At 46.9% G+C, this 14,921-nt stretch overlaps 1 protein-coding gene and 1 long non-coding RNA gene across 4 annotated transcripts in view; one reads left to right on the plus strand and one right to left on the minus strand.

Moving 5' to 3' along the window:
* CNNM1 (cyclin and CBS domain divalent metal cation transport mediator 1) overlaps nucleotides 1–10,691 on the plus strand; it is a 47,043-nt gene extending 36,352 nt beyond the window's left edge. For both annotated transcript variants that reach the window (XM_024734955.1, XM_024734956.1), the window contains 5 exons: nucleotides 794–957; nucleotides 8,278–8,461; nucleotides 8,615–8,764; nucleotides 9,455–9,556; nucleotides 10,591–10,691. In XM_024734955.1, the coding sequence (XP_024590723.1) occupies nucleotides 794–957; nucleotides 8,278–8,461; nucleotides 8,615–8,764; nucleotides 9,455–9,556; nucleotides 10,591–10,670 (680 nt within the window). In that variant the 3' untranslated portion in view covers nucleotides 10,671–10,691. The remainder of the gene's footprint in view (nucleotides 1–793; nucleotides 958–8,277; nucleotides 8,462–8,614; nucleotides 8,765–9,454; nucleotides 9,557–10,590) is intronic.
* Nucleotides 8,665–11,752, minus strand: LOC112392992 (uncharacterized). Of its 2 annotated transcripts, none has more exons than XR_003001804.1 (3): nucleotides 11,651–11,752; nucleotides 9,394–11,237; nucleotides 8,665–8,785 (listed from the first exon to the last, which is right to left on the minus strand). It is a non-coding gene; the product is annotated as an uncharacterized LOC112392992 (long non-coding RNA). The 2 variants fall into 2 exon arrangements; XR_003001803.1 differs by lacking the exon at nucleotides 11,651–11,752 and having other exon boundaries at nucleotides 9,394–9,594; nucleotides 9,716–10,597.
* Nucleotides 11,753–14,921: the final 3,169 nt, after the last annotated feature.

A 14,921-nucleotide genomic window follows, 5' to 3' on the forward strand; every position in this document is an offset into this window, starting at 1 on the left:
AGACCACGTTTCAGGTATGGAATTCCCCACCCAAACAGCTCTGGGAGACCGGGCCAGAAAGCCCTAGGGCAGAGCTGGTTCTCCCTCTACAGCCCATTTTCCAGCACAAAACTCTTAAGGAGCCTCATCTGGCCTGCTAGGTTTTTCAGAAGTTATACTTGTCAAAGACAAGGATAGAACGTATTTTAACAGTTTATTGACGTGATTTAAATATCTATCCACATGGTTTATGGGCCTCCGCTTGTCCCCGGCCCTGCCAGTGTTGGGACCTGCGTCATCCCCTCTGAAATGCCTCACCGTGGTTAGGGCTGCTTACCTGTGCTGCAACAGGTGTTTTTTAGGGCAAACCTAAGGCCTCAGCCTTCCTAAAAGAAGGTTTGTGAATGGAGTTTATGTAAAAGAACTCACCCCAATAGAGGGTCTCATGGTCTGGGGTAGCAACCCACACTCATAGAAGGGTCCTCATCTCCTGCACGTACCCCAGAACCGAGAAAGGCAGCAGCCCGCCCAGCTTCCCGCTGCTAGAGGTCGTGGGGAGCAGGAACCTGAGCTGAGTGGGGCCACAAGGCCTTAGGCATTTGCTCCTCATAAATGGAGCAGCCAGGCATTTTCCTGGGCTCTGACGGGAGGGGAGAGGGCCCAGTCTGCCACCCGGTGTTGCCATCACCTAAACATACTGCGAGACCTCGGTAAACGACACCCCTTTCTCTCTCTCCCTCTTTCTGTTCCCCTCTCCTTCCTCCCCACCCCTCCCTCCTTGCCTTTCCTCCCTCTCCTCTCTCACCCTCTGCAGTAAACCGGTCCCCTTCCCGCTGCAGCGGGTTGAACCGCTCCGAGTCTCCGAGCCGTGAGCGCAGCGACTTTGGGGGAAGCAACACCCAGCTGTGCAGTAGCAGCAACAACCTCTACACACCCGACTACTCAGTCCACATCCTCAGCGACGTGCAGTTTGTGAAGGTAGCTCCGCAGGGAGGGCTGTCCCCTCACTCCCAGCCAGCAGCGTCCTGATCCCCCTGTTCCGAGATAATGCTGCGTGGCGATTGCTCCCTGGCTTTCTAAAGGCCCTGGTTTCGGGTAGCTTTATTCTGTTCATTATTTGTCACCGTTATTGTCCCTTTGTTCGTTTGAACCATGATTGTTCATTAAGATCTCCTGATCCCCATTTTTCATTGTGGAGAAACTGAGGCACGAAGCGATAGGGAATTAGCTTGCCCGAGACAAGCTGCCGGCAGAACTGTTTCCTTTGGATGCCCCGCCATTGGCACCAGGTTGATTTTATTTATTCAAGATAACTCTGCAGGTGATTAATAAACCAAGGGTATAGAAGAAACCCTGCTATGATTTTACATGTGGATAAGATTTTACGTATTAATATTTAAAGTCTAAAACACAATTCAGCCTGTAAATATTATTATACCCCCTTGCTGTCACTGAGCTATTTGAAGAGAGCCGCTTTGCAAGTGCAGTAGAGAGAGGCAGCAGTGCTTATCGCCTTGTAATTAAGGAGGAGAGCTGTTTCTTCATACCCCTCATTGAGATTGGTTTTGGACAGAAACATTCTAAGATTCCCTCCTTTCTCTTGCTTCGATAGGTTTTGTTTGTTTTGTTTGCTAACATTCCACAAACCATTACACACTTGGCCTGAGATCAGAAGGGAACCCATTTACCCGAGTCCAACTAAACACCCAACGCACTCACTTGGTAACAGTCATCCCAGTTACAGGCCGGGTGAGAGGTGTATGGAAATCACAAAGGTGGGAGGAGGTCCTTTCCTTCTGTTCAGAACACTGACCCTGATTATTTGAGGGTGGTGTGTGCTGGCTGGCTTTCTATGTTCCAGAACTCTGCAAACACCCTGAACTGAAACTCAAGAGCCTTGAGAAAAGTAACCGTGGAGAAGAGGGGTCACTCCTGGGGGGTGGGCTGGGACAATGACTGTTGGTGGGGTGCTGTGTGCCATGCACTTTTAAGTCCTTGAACGAATTTCCCACTGAGTCCTACAACCACCTTAACAGGTAGGTACTGTGTCATCTCCACTTTATAGACGACGTGGGAGCTTGAGGAGTATAAGGTCTCATGACTGGGACGTGGCACAGCCAAACTTCAGATTGAGTCTCTCTGTCTCCAGAGTCCAAGCCTTCGAGTCCTTGGGCTTTGTGGAGAGTTTAGAGAAATCAGAGCTGACAGAGCCCGGGAGAAGTGCTTTAGGCACTAACCCAACAACACGCACGGTGTGTATGACTGTGGACACTTACTAGTCTATCGTGACAGTGAGAATGAACCTCAGAAAACCGCAGCCCACGATTCTCCTCCCTCTTGCTTCCAGCCCTGAAGCCCTCTCATTGCAGACCTTCCTCAGAAGTGGAGGTAGGAAAAAATGGGAGAAGAGAAATTCTGCTATAACTAACTCTTAGTGGTTTGTAGTACTGGGCATATGGTTCGTGGGAAAAGAAACTGAATGTCGCTATATGAGTCAGTGGTTCAACAGGTATTTACTGACTACCTGCTCGTGATTGGCACTGTATAGGTATCAGCGAGATACCATGGTGAACAAGACAGCAAGCTCCTACCTTTCTAGAGCTTCCATGCTCCTAGGGGGAGAAAGATGATAAACAAGTAACTACATAAATAACCTAGGTAATCTAGGGGAGTGATGAAGGCTATGAAGGAAATAAACTGAATCATGGGATAAACAGTGATTGGGCAGAGTTGGCAAGGAAGCTGCTTTAGAAATGGTTGTCAGAGCAGCCTGAGAGAGCAGGTCTCTTTTGTTGAGACCTGGAAGGGGATGTGGAGAGAATGTTCAAGATAGAAACAACAGAGGCAGGAAAGAGCTTGGTGGTCCAAGGAGGATCTTTGTTCTGGCGCGTTATGTGCAAAGATGAGGCCGATGTGAGTTGGGGATGGAGCGCCGGCAGCAATGTTGCCTGGCATCTTTAGGCCAGAGTATGGTGTCTGGATTCTGTTTTAAGTGCATTGGGAATTTTTATTAAGTTTGTTTCTCGGGTCTTTCCATTTGTCTTAGTCCATTTGGGCTGCTATCACAATTACCATCAACTGGGTGGCTTAAACCACAAACATTTATTTCTCGCAGTTCTGGAGGCTGGATCTCCAAGTTCAAGGTGCTGGCAGATCCAGGTGGTGTCTCGTCTAGTGAGAGCCCACTTCTTGGTTTGAAAATGGTTGTCTTCTCTCTGTATCCTCATATGGCAGGGAGGAGAGAGAGAAGAAGAAGGCTCTCTTCTTTTTTTTTTTTTTTTGCGGTATGCGGGCCTCCCACCGCTGTGGCCCCTCCCGTCACAGAGCACAGGCTCCGGACGCGCAGGCTCAGCGGCCATGGCCCACGGGCCCAGCCGCCCCGCGGCACGCGGGATCCTCCCGGACCGGGGCACGAACCCGCATCCCCTGCATCGGCAGGCGGACTCCCAACCACTGCGCCACCAGGGAAGCCTGAAGGCTCTCGTCTTATAAGGACACTAATCCCATTCGTGAAGTCTCCCCCTCCTCATGACCTAATTACCCCCACCTCCTAATGCCATCACCTTGGGGGTTAGGGTTTCAGCATATGAATTTTGGAGGGGACACAAACATTCAGTCCATAACACCATTTATATCTTAAGTTGAGAAAATCCATATGAGGCTTTGGGGAGAAAAGTGAATGAGATTTTGAGGAGTGGTGTTTAATGAGCAACTGTGATGAGCCCAGAGTTTTTTGAAACACCTCTGGGCATCGATTGGAGAGCGCTTTCAGGAGATGGATCTGGCAACTCCTCCAAGAGGAATGTGTTAGGATGAATACCTGACACTAAGACTGTAAGGATTTTCCTAAAACTTACAGTTGATCTCATATATCCACCCCTAAAACATAAGGAAAGGGAACATTCTATAAATAACAAGGAGCATAAAAGGGAAGTCTCTTTCCTGACGTGAGCCAGTGAGGTGTTGAGAACTCCAAATCTGAGGTCAATTCTCAGGTGCAGGTGTCATCCTTTTTCTCAGGCCAGAGGACCTTGCTGTGACTAGGGCAGCTGAGCATCACAGCACATGGTCTGTTTTTCTACCTAGATATTTTGAAATTGAGAAGACTACATGTCAAAAGTAGAAGTTGAGGGGAGGACAGAAACAGTTAAAGCATAATTCAGAAACCTCTTTCAACTTGTGGCTCTAGTCTCTTAAAAACTTCAGTTGCAATGGCTTGTTCTACAGAAGGGGACATTGTGAGTTCAAGCTCTTGTTTAACACATGGGTTTGATTTTCTCTTTTGTTTTTCTGTTTTTTTTAATGTTGAGCCTTCTTTTAATTTATTTATTTTCATTTTTGACTGTGTTGGGTCTTCGTTTCTGTGCAAGGGCTTTCTCTAGTTGTGGCAAGCGGGGGCCACTCTTCATTGCGGTGTGCGGGCCTCTCACTGTCGTGGCCTCTCTTGTTGCGGAGCACAAGCTCCAGACGCACAGGCTCAGTAGTTGTGGCTCACGGGCCTAGTTGCTCCGTGGCATGTGGGATCTTCCCAGACCAGGGCTCGAACCCGTGTCCCCTGCATTAGCAGGCAGATTCTCAACCACTGCGCCACCAGGGAAGACCTCTTTTGTTTTTTAATGTAAGTTATCAATAAGATGATACAGTAAACTGACGCTGAGATTTTTTTCCTCCTGACTGAATGGACTTTTACGGCCATGTTAAGGCTGCTCTTTTACTCGCCTCCTCAAACCCGCCTTTTTTTAACATTTAGAGAGTTTTTGAGGAAGCTCAAGGGGTGATTTCACTGGCCAAAGCCCCCGTGACTGTCTGCAAGGGCTTTTCCTGTCCAACAGACTAAGTTCTAGAACTGTTCATTAAGTCCAGTAGTAATTTGAGTTCAAGATAAAATTAGAAAGAAAGGTGTATCCAGTGAGTATCTGGGAAAGGTATTAAAGCCACGATTAATAGTAGTTAATAAGTTATGAAGGTACCAAAGAATCCTTATGAATTTTTAAGTGTATTCTGTAAGTATCATTTTTAAATTAAGAATATTTGGCAGATGTCGTGTAGACAGAACTGTGTAACCACGGCCAAGATGCCCCATCACCATCTGGTGGCAGAATCCCTAAACTGCAGAATCGTGTTTTGAGGGATGAATAAACCACCTGAAAGTTGAAAATGTAAACGGAACATCACAAAATGATGGGAAACATCACACTGGCTGAAAGGTTAACTTCTGGACACATTGACTGCTAAGTCAAAATGTCCCAAAGGGTACCCTTTACTCCTATTAGTTTCAAGATAAACAGGTCTCCACTTCCTATGTAATTTAGAGGATGCTTGAGTTCTTAACTGGCCAGAGTATAAGGCAACTTTAACTCAAGCTGTTGTTAAGAAATGGTTGTAGCTACAGAAATGAAAAAAGAATAAGAACATATTGTCTCTGGAACAGTGGTTAGATTCCCTCAGTGCCAATCAGTAAGTATTTGTTGAGCACTAAGGCTGGTTCTAGGCAACATGACCAATACTCAAGAAATACAGTTGGGGAGAAGAAACGTAAGTCAGATGACAGTAACCAATGCAGGGTAGTGTCTAATTGATTACAAAATCGCATGGCACTTTATTTTAAGCACTAATTTGTCTAGAGAATATACTGGACCTTTAAGAATTAGGAAAGAATAAGAGGAGAGTGAAGGCAATGCCAAGAGCGAGGAGTGGGGAACACTGATAAATAGGGGTATGGAAGGCAAGTGAACATGGCGCATTCAAGGAACATGAAAGAGGAGCTGAGCTGGACCAGTGGTTCTGACTGGCAAGCAGTGGGACACTGTGGCCATGCAAGCCTGTATTATCAAAACTGGGCAGAGCCGTTTAGTTGATCTGCTGGACCATCACTGTCTGATACAGTAGCCAGTTGCCACATGTGACTGCTGAGCGCATGAAATGTGGCTCATCCAAATTGATGTTTGGTAAAATGTAAGATAATGATTTGGCCAAAACGTTCATTCGTTTAGTGAATACGTTGTTCAGTAAAGTTCTCCGTGAAAATGAAAAGTGTGTCTTTTAGTCTCACTTAAAACCAAACAAACTTTTTGGCCAACCCAATACATATTGAATTCCAAAGACTTGGTACAAAGATGAACGTAAGATTCCTTATTAATTATTTTATATTGCTGACATGTTGAAGTGATTTTGGATACATTGGGTCAAATGAAATATATGTATTACTAAAATTAATTTCACATGTTTGTTTTTACCTTTTAAAAATGTGACAACTAGAGAATTTTAATTTACCTATGTGACTCACATTATTTTTCTCTTGGACAGTACTGTAGTACGTAGAAAAGGCTTCATAGGTGAACAAGGGGAGGGAACTGACAAAAAGTGATGCTTGAATCTAGAAGTGCAGCTGGGGAGATTACCTGAATACATTTCCAGAGAGGTCCCTTCTCAAATTTCTTTCAAGGTGACACATTGACATGGTATTTGTGATATTTTTTTTTAGCTTAAAAAGAGGAAGCAGTGTGAAAGCAAGGCTGTGAGATGCCTAGAGCAGGTAACCAATGGGCAGTGCCTTTGTCTTGAATAGGCAGTGTGTTTCACACCACATTTTCTATGCGAAGGGTCTTCTTTAACTAAACTGGAAGCCAAATCTAAACTAACTAGTTAAAAGAACCCAAACAATAATATCAGGTGCTTTGTTGGGCTTATGAAGTGTCATTTAGGAAATTTTCCTGTTCAAGCCAGGAGAACCTGCAAGACTCCAAAGAAAGCTTCACCTTTAGAAACCCATGGGCACATTAGAAAATTGAGTTTTGATGATAACCTTGGCTCAGACCATGTGCCAGCTTCTCTTCAGTCATCTGATGCCTATGGACCCCCAAAAAATAGCAGTTTTGGGGGGACCTCCCCTAAAGTTTTGTGAAAGGCAGCCTCCGTGGGCATGTGAAAGGCAGCCTAATGCAGCCAGGTGTGTTTGCAGTATACAGAGCTGAGCTCAGATGATTTCCCCTGGAGAGCAAGAGTAAAGGCCCTTTAAAGTGAAATGCCCAGATTGCAAGGGGTGCCATTATCAGACCCTGGAGTTTCCCCTCTGAGAACTTGGAGTTCCACATTCCCACTTCCATCTTCCATCTCCCTGGCCCCCAAGAATGAATAGCACTTTCCCGGGCAGAACACACATCACATGGCTGGGACTCTGAAGGCTTGCTAACTGTCAAACCTTAGGCAAGTCCCCCATCTTTCTGGACCTCATTTTCTTATTTGTAAAATGGGCATCATGAGACCTCTCATGCCTACCCCATGCAGTCATTGTGACCAAAGGAGACAACACATTCCTAAGTGCTCTGTGAGCCATAATGCACTGTATGGCTGGAAGTTTCCATCCTCATATCCCAACATCTGTCTGCAAAAGCAAGCTCTCTTGGGTAACATTAGCACTAGAGCTTTCACCAGCGTCTGAAAATCTAATCATCAGTTCCATCTCTTTAGGATATTTGTAGAACTTTCAGTAATACGTAGGGTTTCCCAAAAGAAATAACCCAACGATGTTTTAAATAAAAAATTGAAAAGAAATTGCAAACCAATTTTGTGAAAACGCTATCAGGAATGAGTTTGTTACTGCAAGTAAATAAATTTATTTGTGAGCTTCCTGGTCATAAAAGGAAAAAGGAGAAACCTAGTGGATATTTGAGTTCTCATCCAATATAAGAAAGTATATAATTCATCTAGAGAAAGGAGCTTATTCCTGGCACTAATTTCATGAAGGATTTATCAGATGGATTCCTATATGACTATGGAAGGCATCAGAAAAAAATAAGAGTAATAAATTGGCTTCATCGGTGGTTTTGCCAGTTTATGTTTTTCATTTGGAGGTTTCTTATTTCAGCCCTTGACACAAGCTGGGGGTCTTGCTCTTGCCGAGTCCCCACTGACTGCCCTTTAGGAAGAGGGTCCTTGGCAACAGTATAAGCCTGTGTTTTAAACCTCTCAGTGGGCGACCACCCTGCTAACTGAAGATGCCCTCCATCCTCTCCTGGGTCTCGGGAGAAGGCTTGGCTCCGCCAGGTGCTAGAGTCCAGAGCCAATAAAAATGAACAGAGGGAGCTCTGGTGGCAAACAAGCAAAAGGGTCCTCTCATTGTCCCTTAACTGCTGGGCTGGTACAACTTGGGTAAGGCCCCCAGATCATAGATCCCGGGCCACCAAGGCCAGGCGTTCACAAGCACCTTAATGGGGCTGCTTCTGAGCTCAGGGAGGCAGACTACATCCAGGGAGGGCTCTGCCCAGCTCCTCCTGAGCTTCCGCCCCTTCCTTCCAGATCACACGGCAGCAGTACCAGAATGCGCTCACCGCCTGCCGCATGGACAGCTCACCTCAGTCCCCCGACGTGGAGGCCTTCACTGACGGAGACTCCACCAAGGCCCCCATGACTCGGGGCACACCCCAGACCCCCAAGGATGACCCTGCCGTCACCCTCCTGAGCAACAGGAACAGCCTGCCGTGTAAGTCAGCTGGGAGGATGATGGGCCAGGCTACCGTGGGGTAGGGATGGCCCTACCTTCCTCCTCAGTCCTGCCCAGAGCTGCCATCTTGTCCTCATGGGGCCCCAGGTCTTCTACAAAGCAGGGAGGTGACGCACTCACTGTCCTCCCCAGGCAGCCGTTCAGATGGGCTGAGAAGCCCCAGTGAGGTCATGTACCTGAGGATGGAGGAGATGGCCTTCACCCAGGAGGAGATGACAGACTTCGAGGGGCAGAGCACGCAGCAACTCTCACTGTCTCCTGCAGCTGTTCCCATGAGAGCAGGTCAGGGAGGGAAACTGGGCCCTGCAGGAACAGGTGGGGGTGGGTGTCAAGGCCACCAGGTGCTGGGATGGCCCAGGGTGAGCCATGTGAGGGAAGTCTGGGACCCCTGTCCCCATGTAAAACTTCCCACCTCCTTATTCCACCAGGGAAGGGAAACTAAGGCTTACTATGCACCTACCATGCGTCAGACCCATCTTAATCCATTCTCCTAGGAAAACAGTGTGTAGGACACTGTTAGCTAGGTTTCCACCTGGATTCCGATCCTGGCTTCTCCACTTAGGAGCTCTGCAACTTTAGGCAAGTTACTTTAACCTAACACTAGGTTTCCTTATCTTAATAGATATGTTTCCTTATATTAGTAGATATAAATCACAGTGGCTAGCTCATGAAGTAGCTTTGAGCATAAATGAGACAATGTTTACAGGAGGGCACATCATAGTACTTGGTACCATGCTTCCTAAATGTTAGGTATCAATAGTTATTATTAGGCCTAGTTTACACATTAGGAAACTGAGGTCAGCCATCACTCTTACTGACAAGGTTCGTCCCTTCCTTTGGGCCCCAGAGACTAGCTAGTAAGCTGGTTTTGAACTTTCACTTGCTGAGGAACCTCAACCAAAACACCCTACCTGGATCCCTGGGTGTGTAGGTGGGAAAGGCTTGTGTTCTTTCTTCTTCCCTTTCTCTCAGCATCAGATAGTGAATGTTGTCATATCAACCTGGACACAGAGACCAGCCGCTGCAGCAGCAGCTTTGAGGAAACCATGGGCCAGAAGTTGCTGAGAACCTTGAGTGAGTAGCTCTTCACCCAGATGAAAACGGCACGCCAGCTGGTTAGTACAAAAAACATGTTAGGATCTTATTCCTGGAGGAGGAACCATTGACTCCTGTTGGGAACCCTAATGAGGTACAATTGTGGAAACCCATAATAGGGCTCAGGCAGTACTGCACCTTTGATACTTTGGGGAGCTGTCCCACTCAGTTGGTGATCGTCTAGGACAGGAGTCTGCAAACCATGGCCACAGATCAAATCCTGACCTCCCTCCCCCGCGCATTCCTGTAAAAAATAAAGACTTACTGGATCATAGAACCCCCTTGTTACTGATGGCCACAATGGCAGAGTTGAGTAGTTGCAACAGGGACCAAATGGCCTGCAAAACCTAAAACATTTACAATCTGGTCCTTTAAGGAAAGAATTTGTGTTTGGGACGCTCAATAAAAAGGAAAGCAATATCCTCCGTGGAAAGAAGTCCATGGGAGAGAGAACAAGGTGAAAAATACTCCTTCCTAAAAACAGTGGAGCTGGGAACAGAGTGCCCTTCCATCCTTGAGGGCAGTTATATAATTACCCCCACGTACCCCAGTGCAGAAGGAAGGTTGCCTCTGATCTAGAGAATGTAGGTCCCCGGTGTGGGGGTTGGCTCCTAGCTACACCCACCACCCCTGGCTCAGGGACATCAAAGTCCGTGAGACCAGCCCTCTCTCAGAGGGTGTCTGGCAGTCATCCGAGCTGGGGATGGTGGGGCGTGATCCTGAAGCATTGTGTGGGCTTCACTCAGTCCCCTCCAGGAAACCTCCATTCCATTGGCACTAGCCTGGGTGTGCGGCTTTTTGGAGATGTCATCTCAGGTGGAAGGTGCATCCTGATCCTTCAAGATGTAAATATGCTGATGTCAGCACCAGGAGACAATGCAGGTTACTTCCGACAAACTATCAAGGGCTTTGTCTCCATTCCTGCTTCTATTTTGAAGAAAGCTTAGACCACCGAGGGAGTATCAATGTCCTCCCAGTCTTAAAGATTGAGCCTTACAAGCTGTGTTTTTCAGGTGGTCAAAAAAGGAAGAGGTCACCAGATGGAGAGAGAACCTCTGAGGAGAACTCCAACTTAACTCCTCTCATCACATGACAGGGCAGTCAGCGTTCGCTGGGTGCGTGAGATTCCAGAGCTTTGGGGAGAACCCGTCCTCCCATCATCTGCTTCTCCCCAAGGCCTCCCACAGGTGACAGAGTGTTCCGCTTTCCTTACCACCTCTTCACCCCTAGCTGTCAGTTTGGCAGTTTCCCTCGTTCCTCCAGTTTGACTCAGAGCCTTGCGGTAGCCATAACGGAAGGAGGTGCCTCAGTGGAACATGCTAGAAATGGTTTTATCCACAGCACAGTCTGGGACTGGAGAAGAAATGACCCCAGGCTGACAGTGCCACTCGAGGATCCCTGATGCCCTTTTTTGTTCTTTGGTGTCCCCTGGCACCATATTTCATACTTAGCTTAGGTCAAAAGGTGCCACTGGCAGACGGGCACAAAGGAGGCTGGAGCAGCAGATAGGAAGATTAGTTCAGGAGATGCACCAAGAATTCCTCCAGAACGTTAGAGCAGCGGGACAGTCACGTTGGCATGTGAAGTTACAGGACAGAAAACTGTCAGTGACCAGTTTCCTGTTAGATAAGGGTTCCAGCAGCCGGGAGGTGTGTCTCAGCTGGAATGGAAAGAATGTGAGATGGAACCTCAAGTCACTGTTACTTCCCAGGGACACATCTGTTTTGGCTCCTGATCAGTACTCATCAATCCAACAATATATCTGCTCTGGAAGAGGAGGAGCAGGGAGCAGAGAACCCCATTTGGGAGCCAGAGATGGAACTTCAGGTTTTAAGTTCAAAAAATATATATATGTGGAAAGTTTTTAGCCATGACAAACCAAAGAGTGCCCAGGTCGGCCAAGAAGGATGCAAGCTCTCATGGGACTTCAGTGTATATTACACTGGAACACTGAAGAATCACTCTTCTTTTTTCATCCATTCCCCCCACCCCTACCCATTACTCCACTCCAGCAAGTCAGCTGAGTGTACTTTATTCTAAGAACGTACTGATCTTAGATCTCTGGTTTTTCACCTGATGTTGGGGCAGGTGCAATTCCAAGCATCACCACCAGATGGCAGGATGACTGCACAGACCTACTTGAAGAACAAACTCGTTCTGATCCGGAACCACACAGCCAGCCTTAGGGAAAATGTGGAAGTAAGTGAAGGTTGTCTTTGGGACACCTGCCCCCCTTTCTGATGTATATCCCACCCCTAGATCAGGGATCCAGTGATCCAGTGCTACCTGCTGATCTCCAAACCATTCCCTAACTTTTCTCTGGGGTATACTATTCAGGCTTCCCTTCCCTTCCTCCAAAACCATTACTCTCACCTCCCCCCACCCATTCAATCAATAATCACATGGGGAGCGGGGAGGCTGATAATTCCTCTGGGTTATTTGCATCTCAAAAAAAAATATCCAGAGGAACCTTTAACTCAGGGGGTCCTTAACTTGGGGGTCCATTGCTCCAGGGGGTCCATTGTTGGACTTCAGAGGGTCTATGAAACCCCTGACTCTGTCAGAATTTAGTGTCTGCATTCTTATGTGTGTTTTCCAGAGGGCTAAACCTTTCATACGATTTTCAAAGGTCTCAGACCCACAAAGTGTTAAAACCCACTATTTTAACTAGTGGAACTTTCAGCCCAGAGTTTCTGCAGTGCAGAGTGAAGTGAATACTGGTTAGTTTGAGACAGATTCTTCTCAAGTGTCCATCAAATCGATAGGGAAAGCTGGCACCCACCACGTGGAAGTCGTCAGAAACCCCTGACACACCCTGTGGTGCTGTACAGCCTACACCCGACATAACTTGGTCCCCCTCCCCCACCAGACCAGAGCAGGTGTTGCCAACAGGAGGGACACAGCATGTGGAAGTAGACTTTCCAGCTGGAAATGCCTCTTTCATCAATGTATTATTGACTTCACATCCCTTGCCTGGCTCTGCCTGAGGCTCAGCAGTGCATGACTTCTTGTAGATAACTCACAGCTACCACCCACCCCCAACACCTACTCTTGCCTGGTAGAAATAGGCAAAGTGTCAGCCCTTGGTGCTGGGTGCTCCAACCCAAACCAGTATACAGTGAGTTTCAAACAACGACTGCCATCATGCAGTCATCTTGCCCAGCTGGCCACTGGCCCGAGGGGGCCTGCCTGTCTAGTCTTCCTTTCATTACCCCTTACACCACTGCTGTTGCATTAATCCATCCCTTTGCAAAATCCCTAAGGAGCCTGTCACCACTCCCATCCCTATTCCCCACCCCAACCCAAGATTTTCTTCAGATTTAAAAAAAAAAAAGAGGATTTTAAAATAAAGCATTTGTGAAGGCTCAATAAACTGTAAATAATTTTTAAATAAAATAAAAATGCTTTTCCTGGAATGTGGCTGTTTCCCTTGCCCCGGCATCTCAGTGTTCTGACATGGTTTCATTTGAGGTGCAGGGTGGGTGGTGCACACATAATTATCTTACCTGAGGCCCACCTGCCTAAAGAGGCACCCCTCTTGAGACCAGGTGTGAGGTTGCAGGTAAGGTTACAGAAAAGCCCTCGCATTCTGCTTTGGGATATCAGATGGGTAAGATGTTGCAAGAACAAATGCCAGGAATGGAAAGTAAAAGCCAAATGAGAAGCAAGAGTGTGACTTCTGGACAAGGAAGAAGCACAAGGATGATAACGAGAAGGGCTGGCGTTTGCCAGAGCCCCGTGATGTGCAAGGCACTGGGCTGGGTGCCTTCTAAGTTCAAGGTCCTGGAGGCCAAAACCCAGTCTAGCACTTGAGACAACGTGCTGGTCACACTGGCTCACTTCTGTAGGCCCTTTGGAGAGGAGCAAAGGTGGCCTAATTTCAGCACTTTCCAACCAAAGGCTGGAAAAAGGAACGAGGGAGTGGGCAGAGCTTATTGATGAGTTTTAAACCAAGGCAGGAGCGAGGGGACAGCCAGACAGGTGGGCACAGGTGTTGGGGTTTTTAAGGTCTTTGCAGAGGGTTGGAATCTGACACCTACTACCAAAGTCTTCAACCACCACACAGGACAATTAGCGAGTGACCTGCACCAGTATGACCCATGATTCTTCCCAGGAGCCTCCATAGGCTGTTAAGTTCATTAACAGTAAATAAATGATACAACTATTTTGCTGAGGGTTTTATGTGCCAGGTCTTGTGCTAAGCAGGTGTGCACTGTGAACCTCAGAGGCAGGACTGGTCCACGCTTGCGAGGAAGCACTCATACCCCTAGGCTCCGCAACTTACTGGCCATGGAAACTTGAGCAATTCACCTAACTGTTCCCAGCCTATTTCATAGACTGTAAAAGAGGGCAGGCTGTGAAACTTCCTTTCCAGGGTGATTTTGAGAAAGAAATGAGCGTTCCTGCATGTGAGAGGTGCCGAGAAGCCCTGCAGCAAAGAAACCTGTGTAACTCACTTAGCCTGGCTTTTCCCAGACTTGCTGAGAGCCCCCGCTCGTGGGGAAAAAGAACACGCTGTTTGGAATATATGTAAGAAGAGAATGAAGAAAGGCAGATTCCTATTGAGACTGGGGCTTTTATTTATTTTTGGCTTAGTTAGGTCTTAGTTGTGGCACATGGGCTTCTCTCTAGTTGTAGCAGGCAGGCTTAGTTGCCCCATGGCATGTGGGATCTTAGTTCCCCAACCAGGGATCAAACCCACATCCCCTGCATTGGAAGGCAGATTCTTAACCACTGGACCACCAGGGAACTCCTGAGATTGGGGCTTTTTTAAATACTAAAAACATTTGAGAACTTTGGTAGGTATACTTTGACTTAAAGAAGTGTTTTCAACCGGTTTTTCATTAGCAATCCCCCTAAAGACAAAAATTAAGTTCAAATTCTCCCCAACAAGAGAAATTAAGTACCCAGAAATAAGATTTTGTCAAGTAAGATTGTGCTTTGCAGAACTACAAAACCACTTTAATATCTCGGACTTTCTTTGTCCCCATGAACCAATTTTTAGCCCCTATCTAAGGGGTACTATCACCCTTGTTGAGAATTCATGGTTTAAAGCTGTGTTTCAGAAGAATGATAGAAGACTGACAAAATGTAGAATCATTCGACTCCAGTTTTGTTATTCTTCGCTTATGAAGGGCAAGCATATTTAAATAGGAAGAACAAATATTGACAGAAAGAAAAATAGAATGAAAGTAATGAAGAGTTGAGTGCAAGGTCATCTCATCACTTGAAATCTGTTCCCATCCACTAGACCCAATCATGCACCTGCACATGTTTTCTGAAGGACTGCTAGGGAGCCAGCCGGGTGGTAAAGGATCTGGAAACCATAATCTGTGCTCAAACA

Source organism: Neophocaena asiaeorientalis, unplaced genomic scaffold (genome assembly GCF_003031525.2).
Source record: "Neophocaena asiaeorientalis asiaeorientalis breed wild unplaced genomic scaffold, Neophocaena_asiaeorientalis_V1.1 scaffold240, whole genome shotgun sequence".
NCBI lineage: Eukaryota > Metazoa > Chordata > Mammalia > Artiodactyla > Phocoenidae > Neophocaena > Neophocaena asiaeorientalis.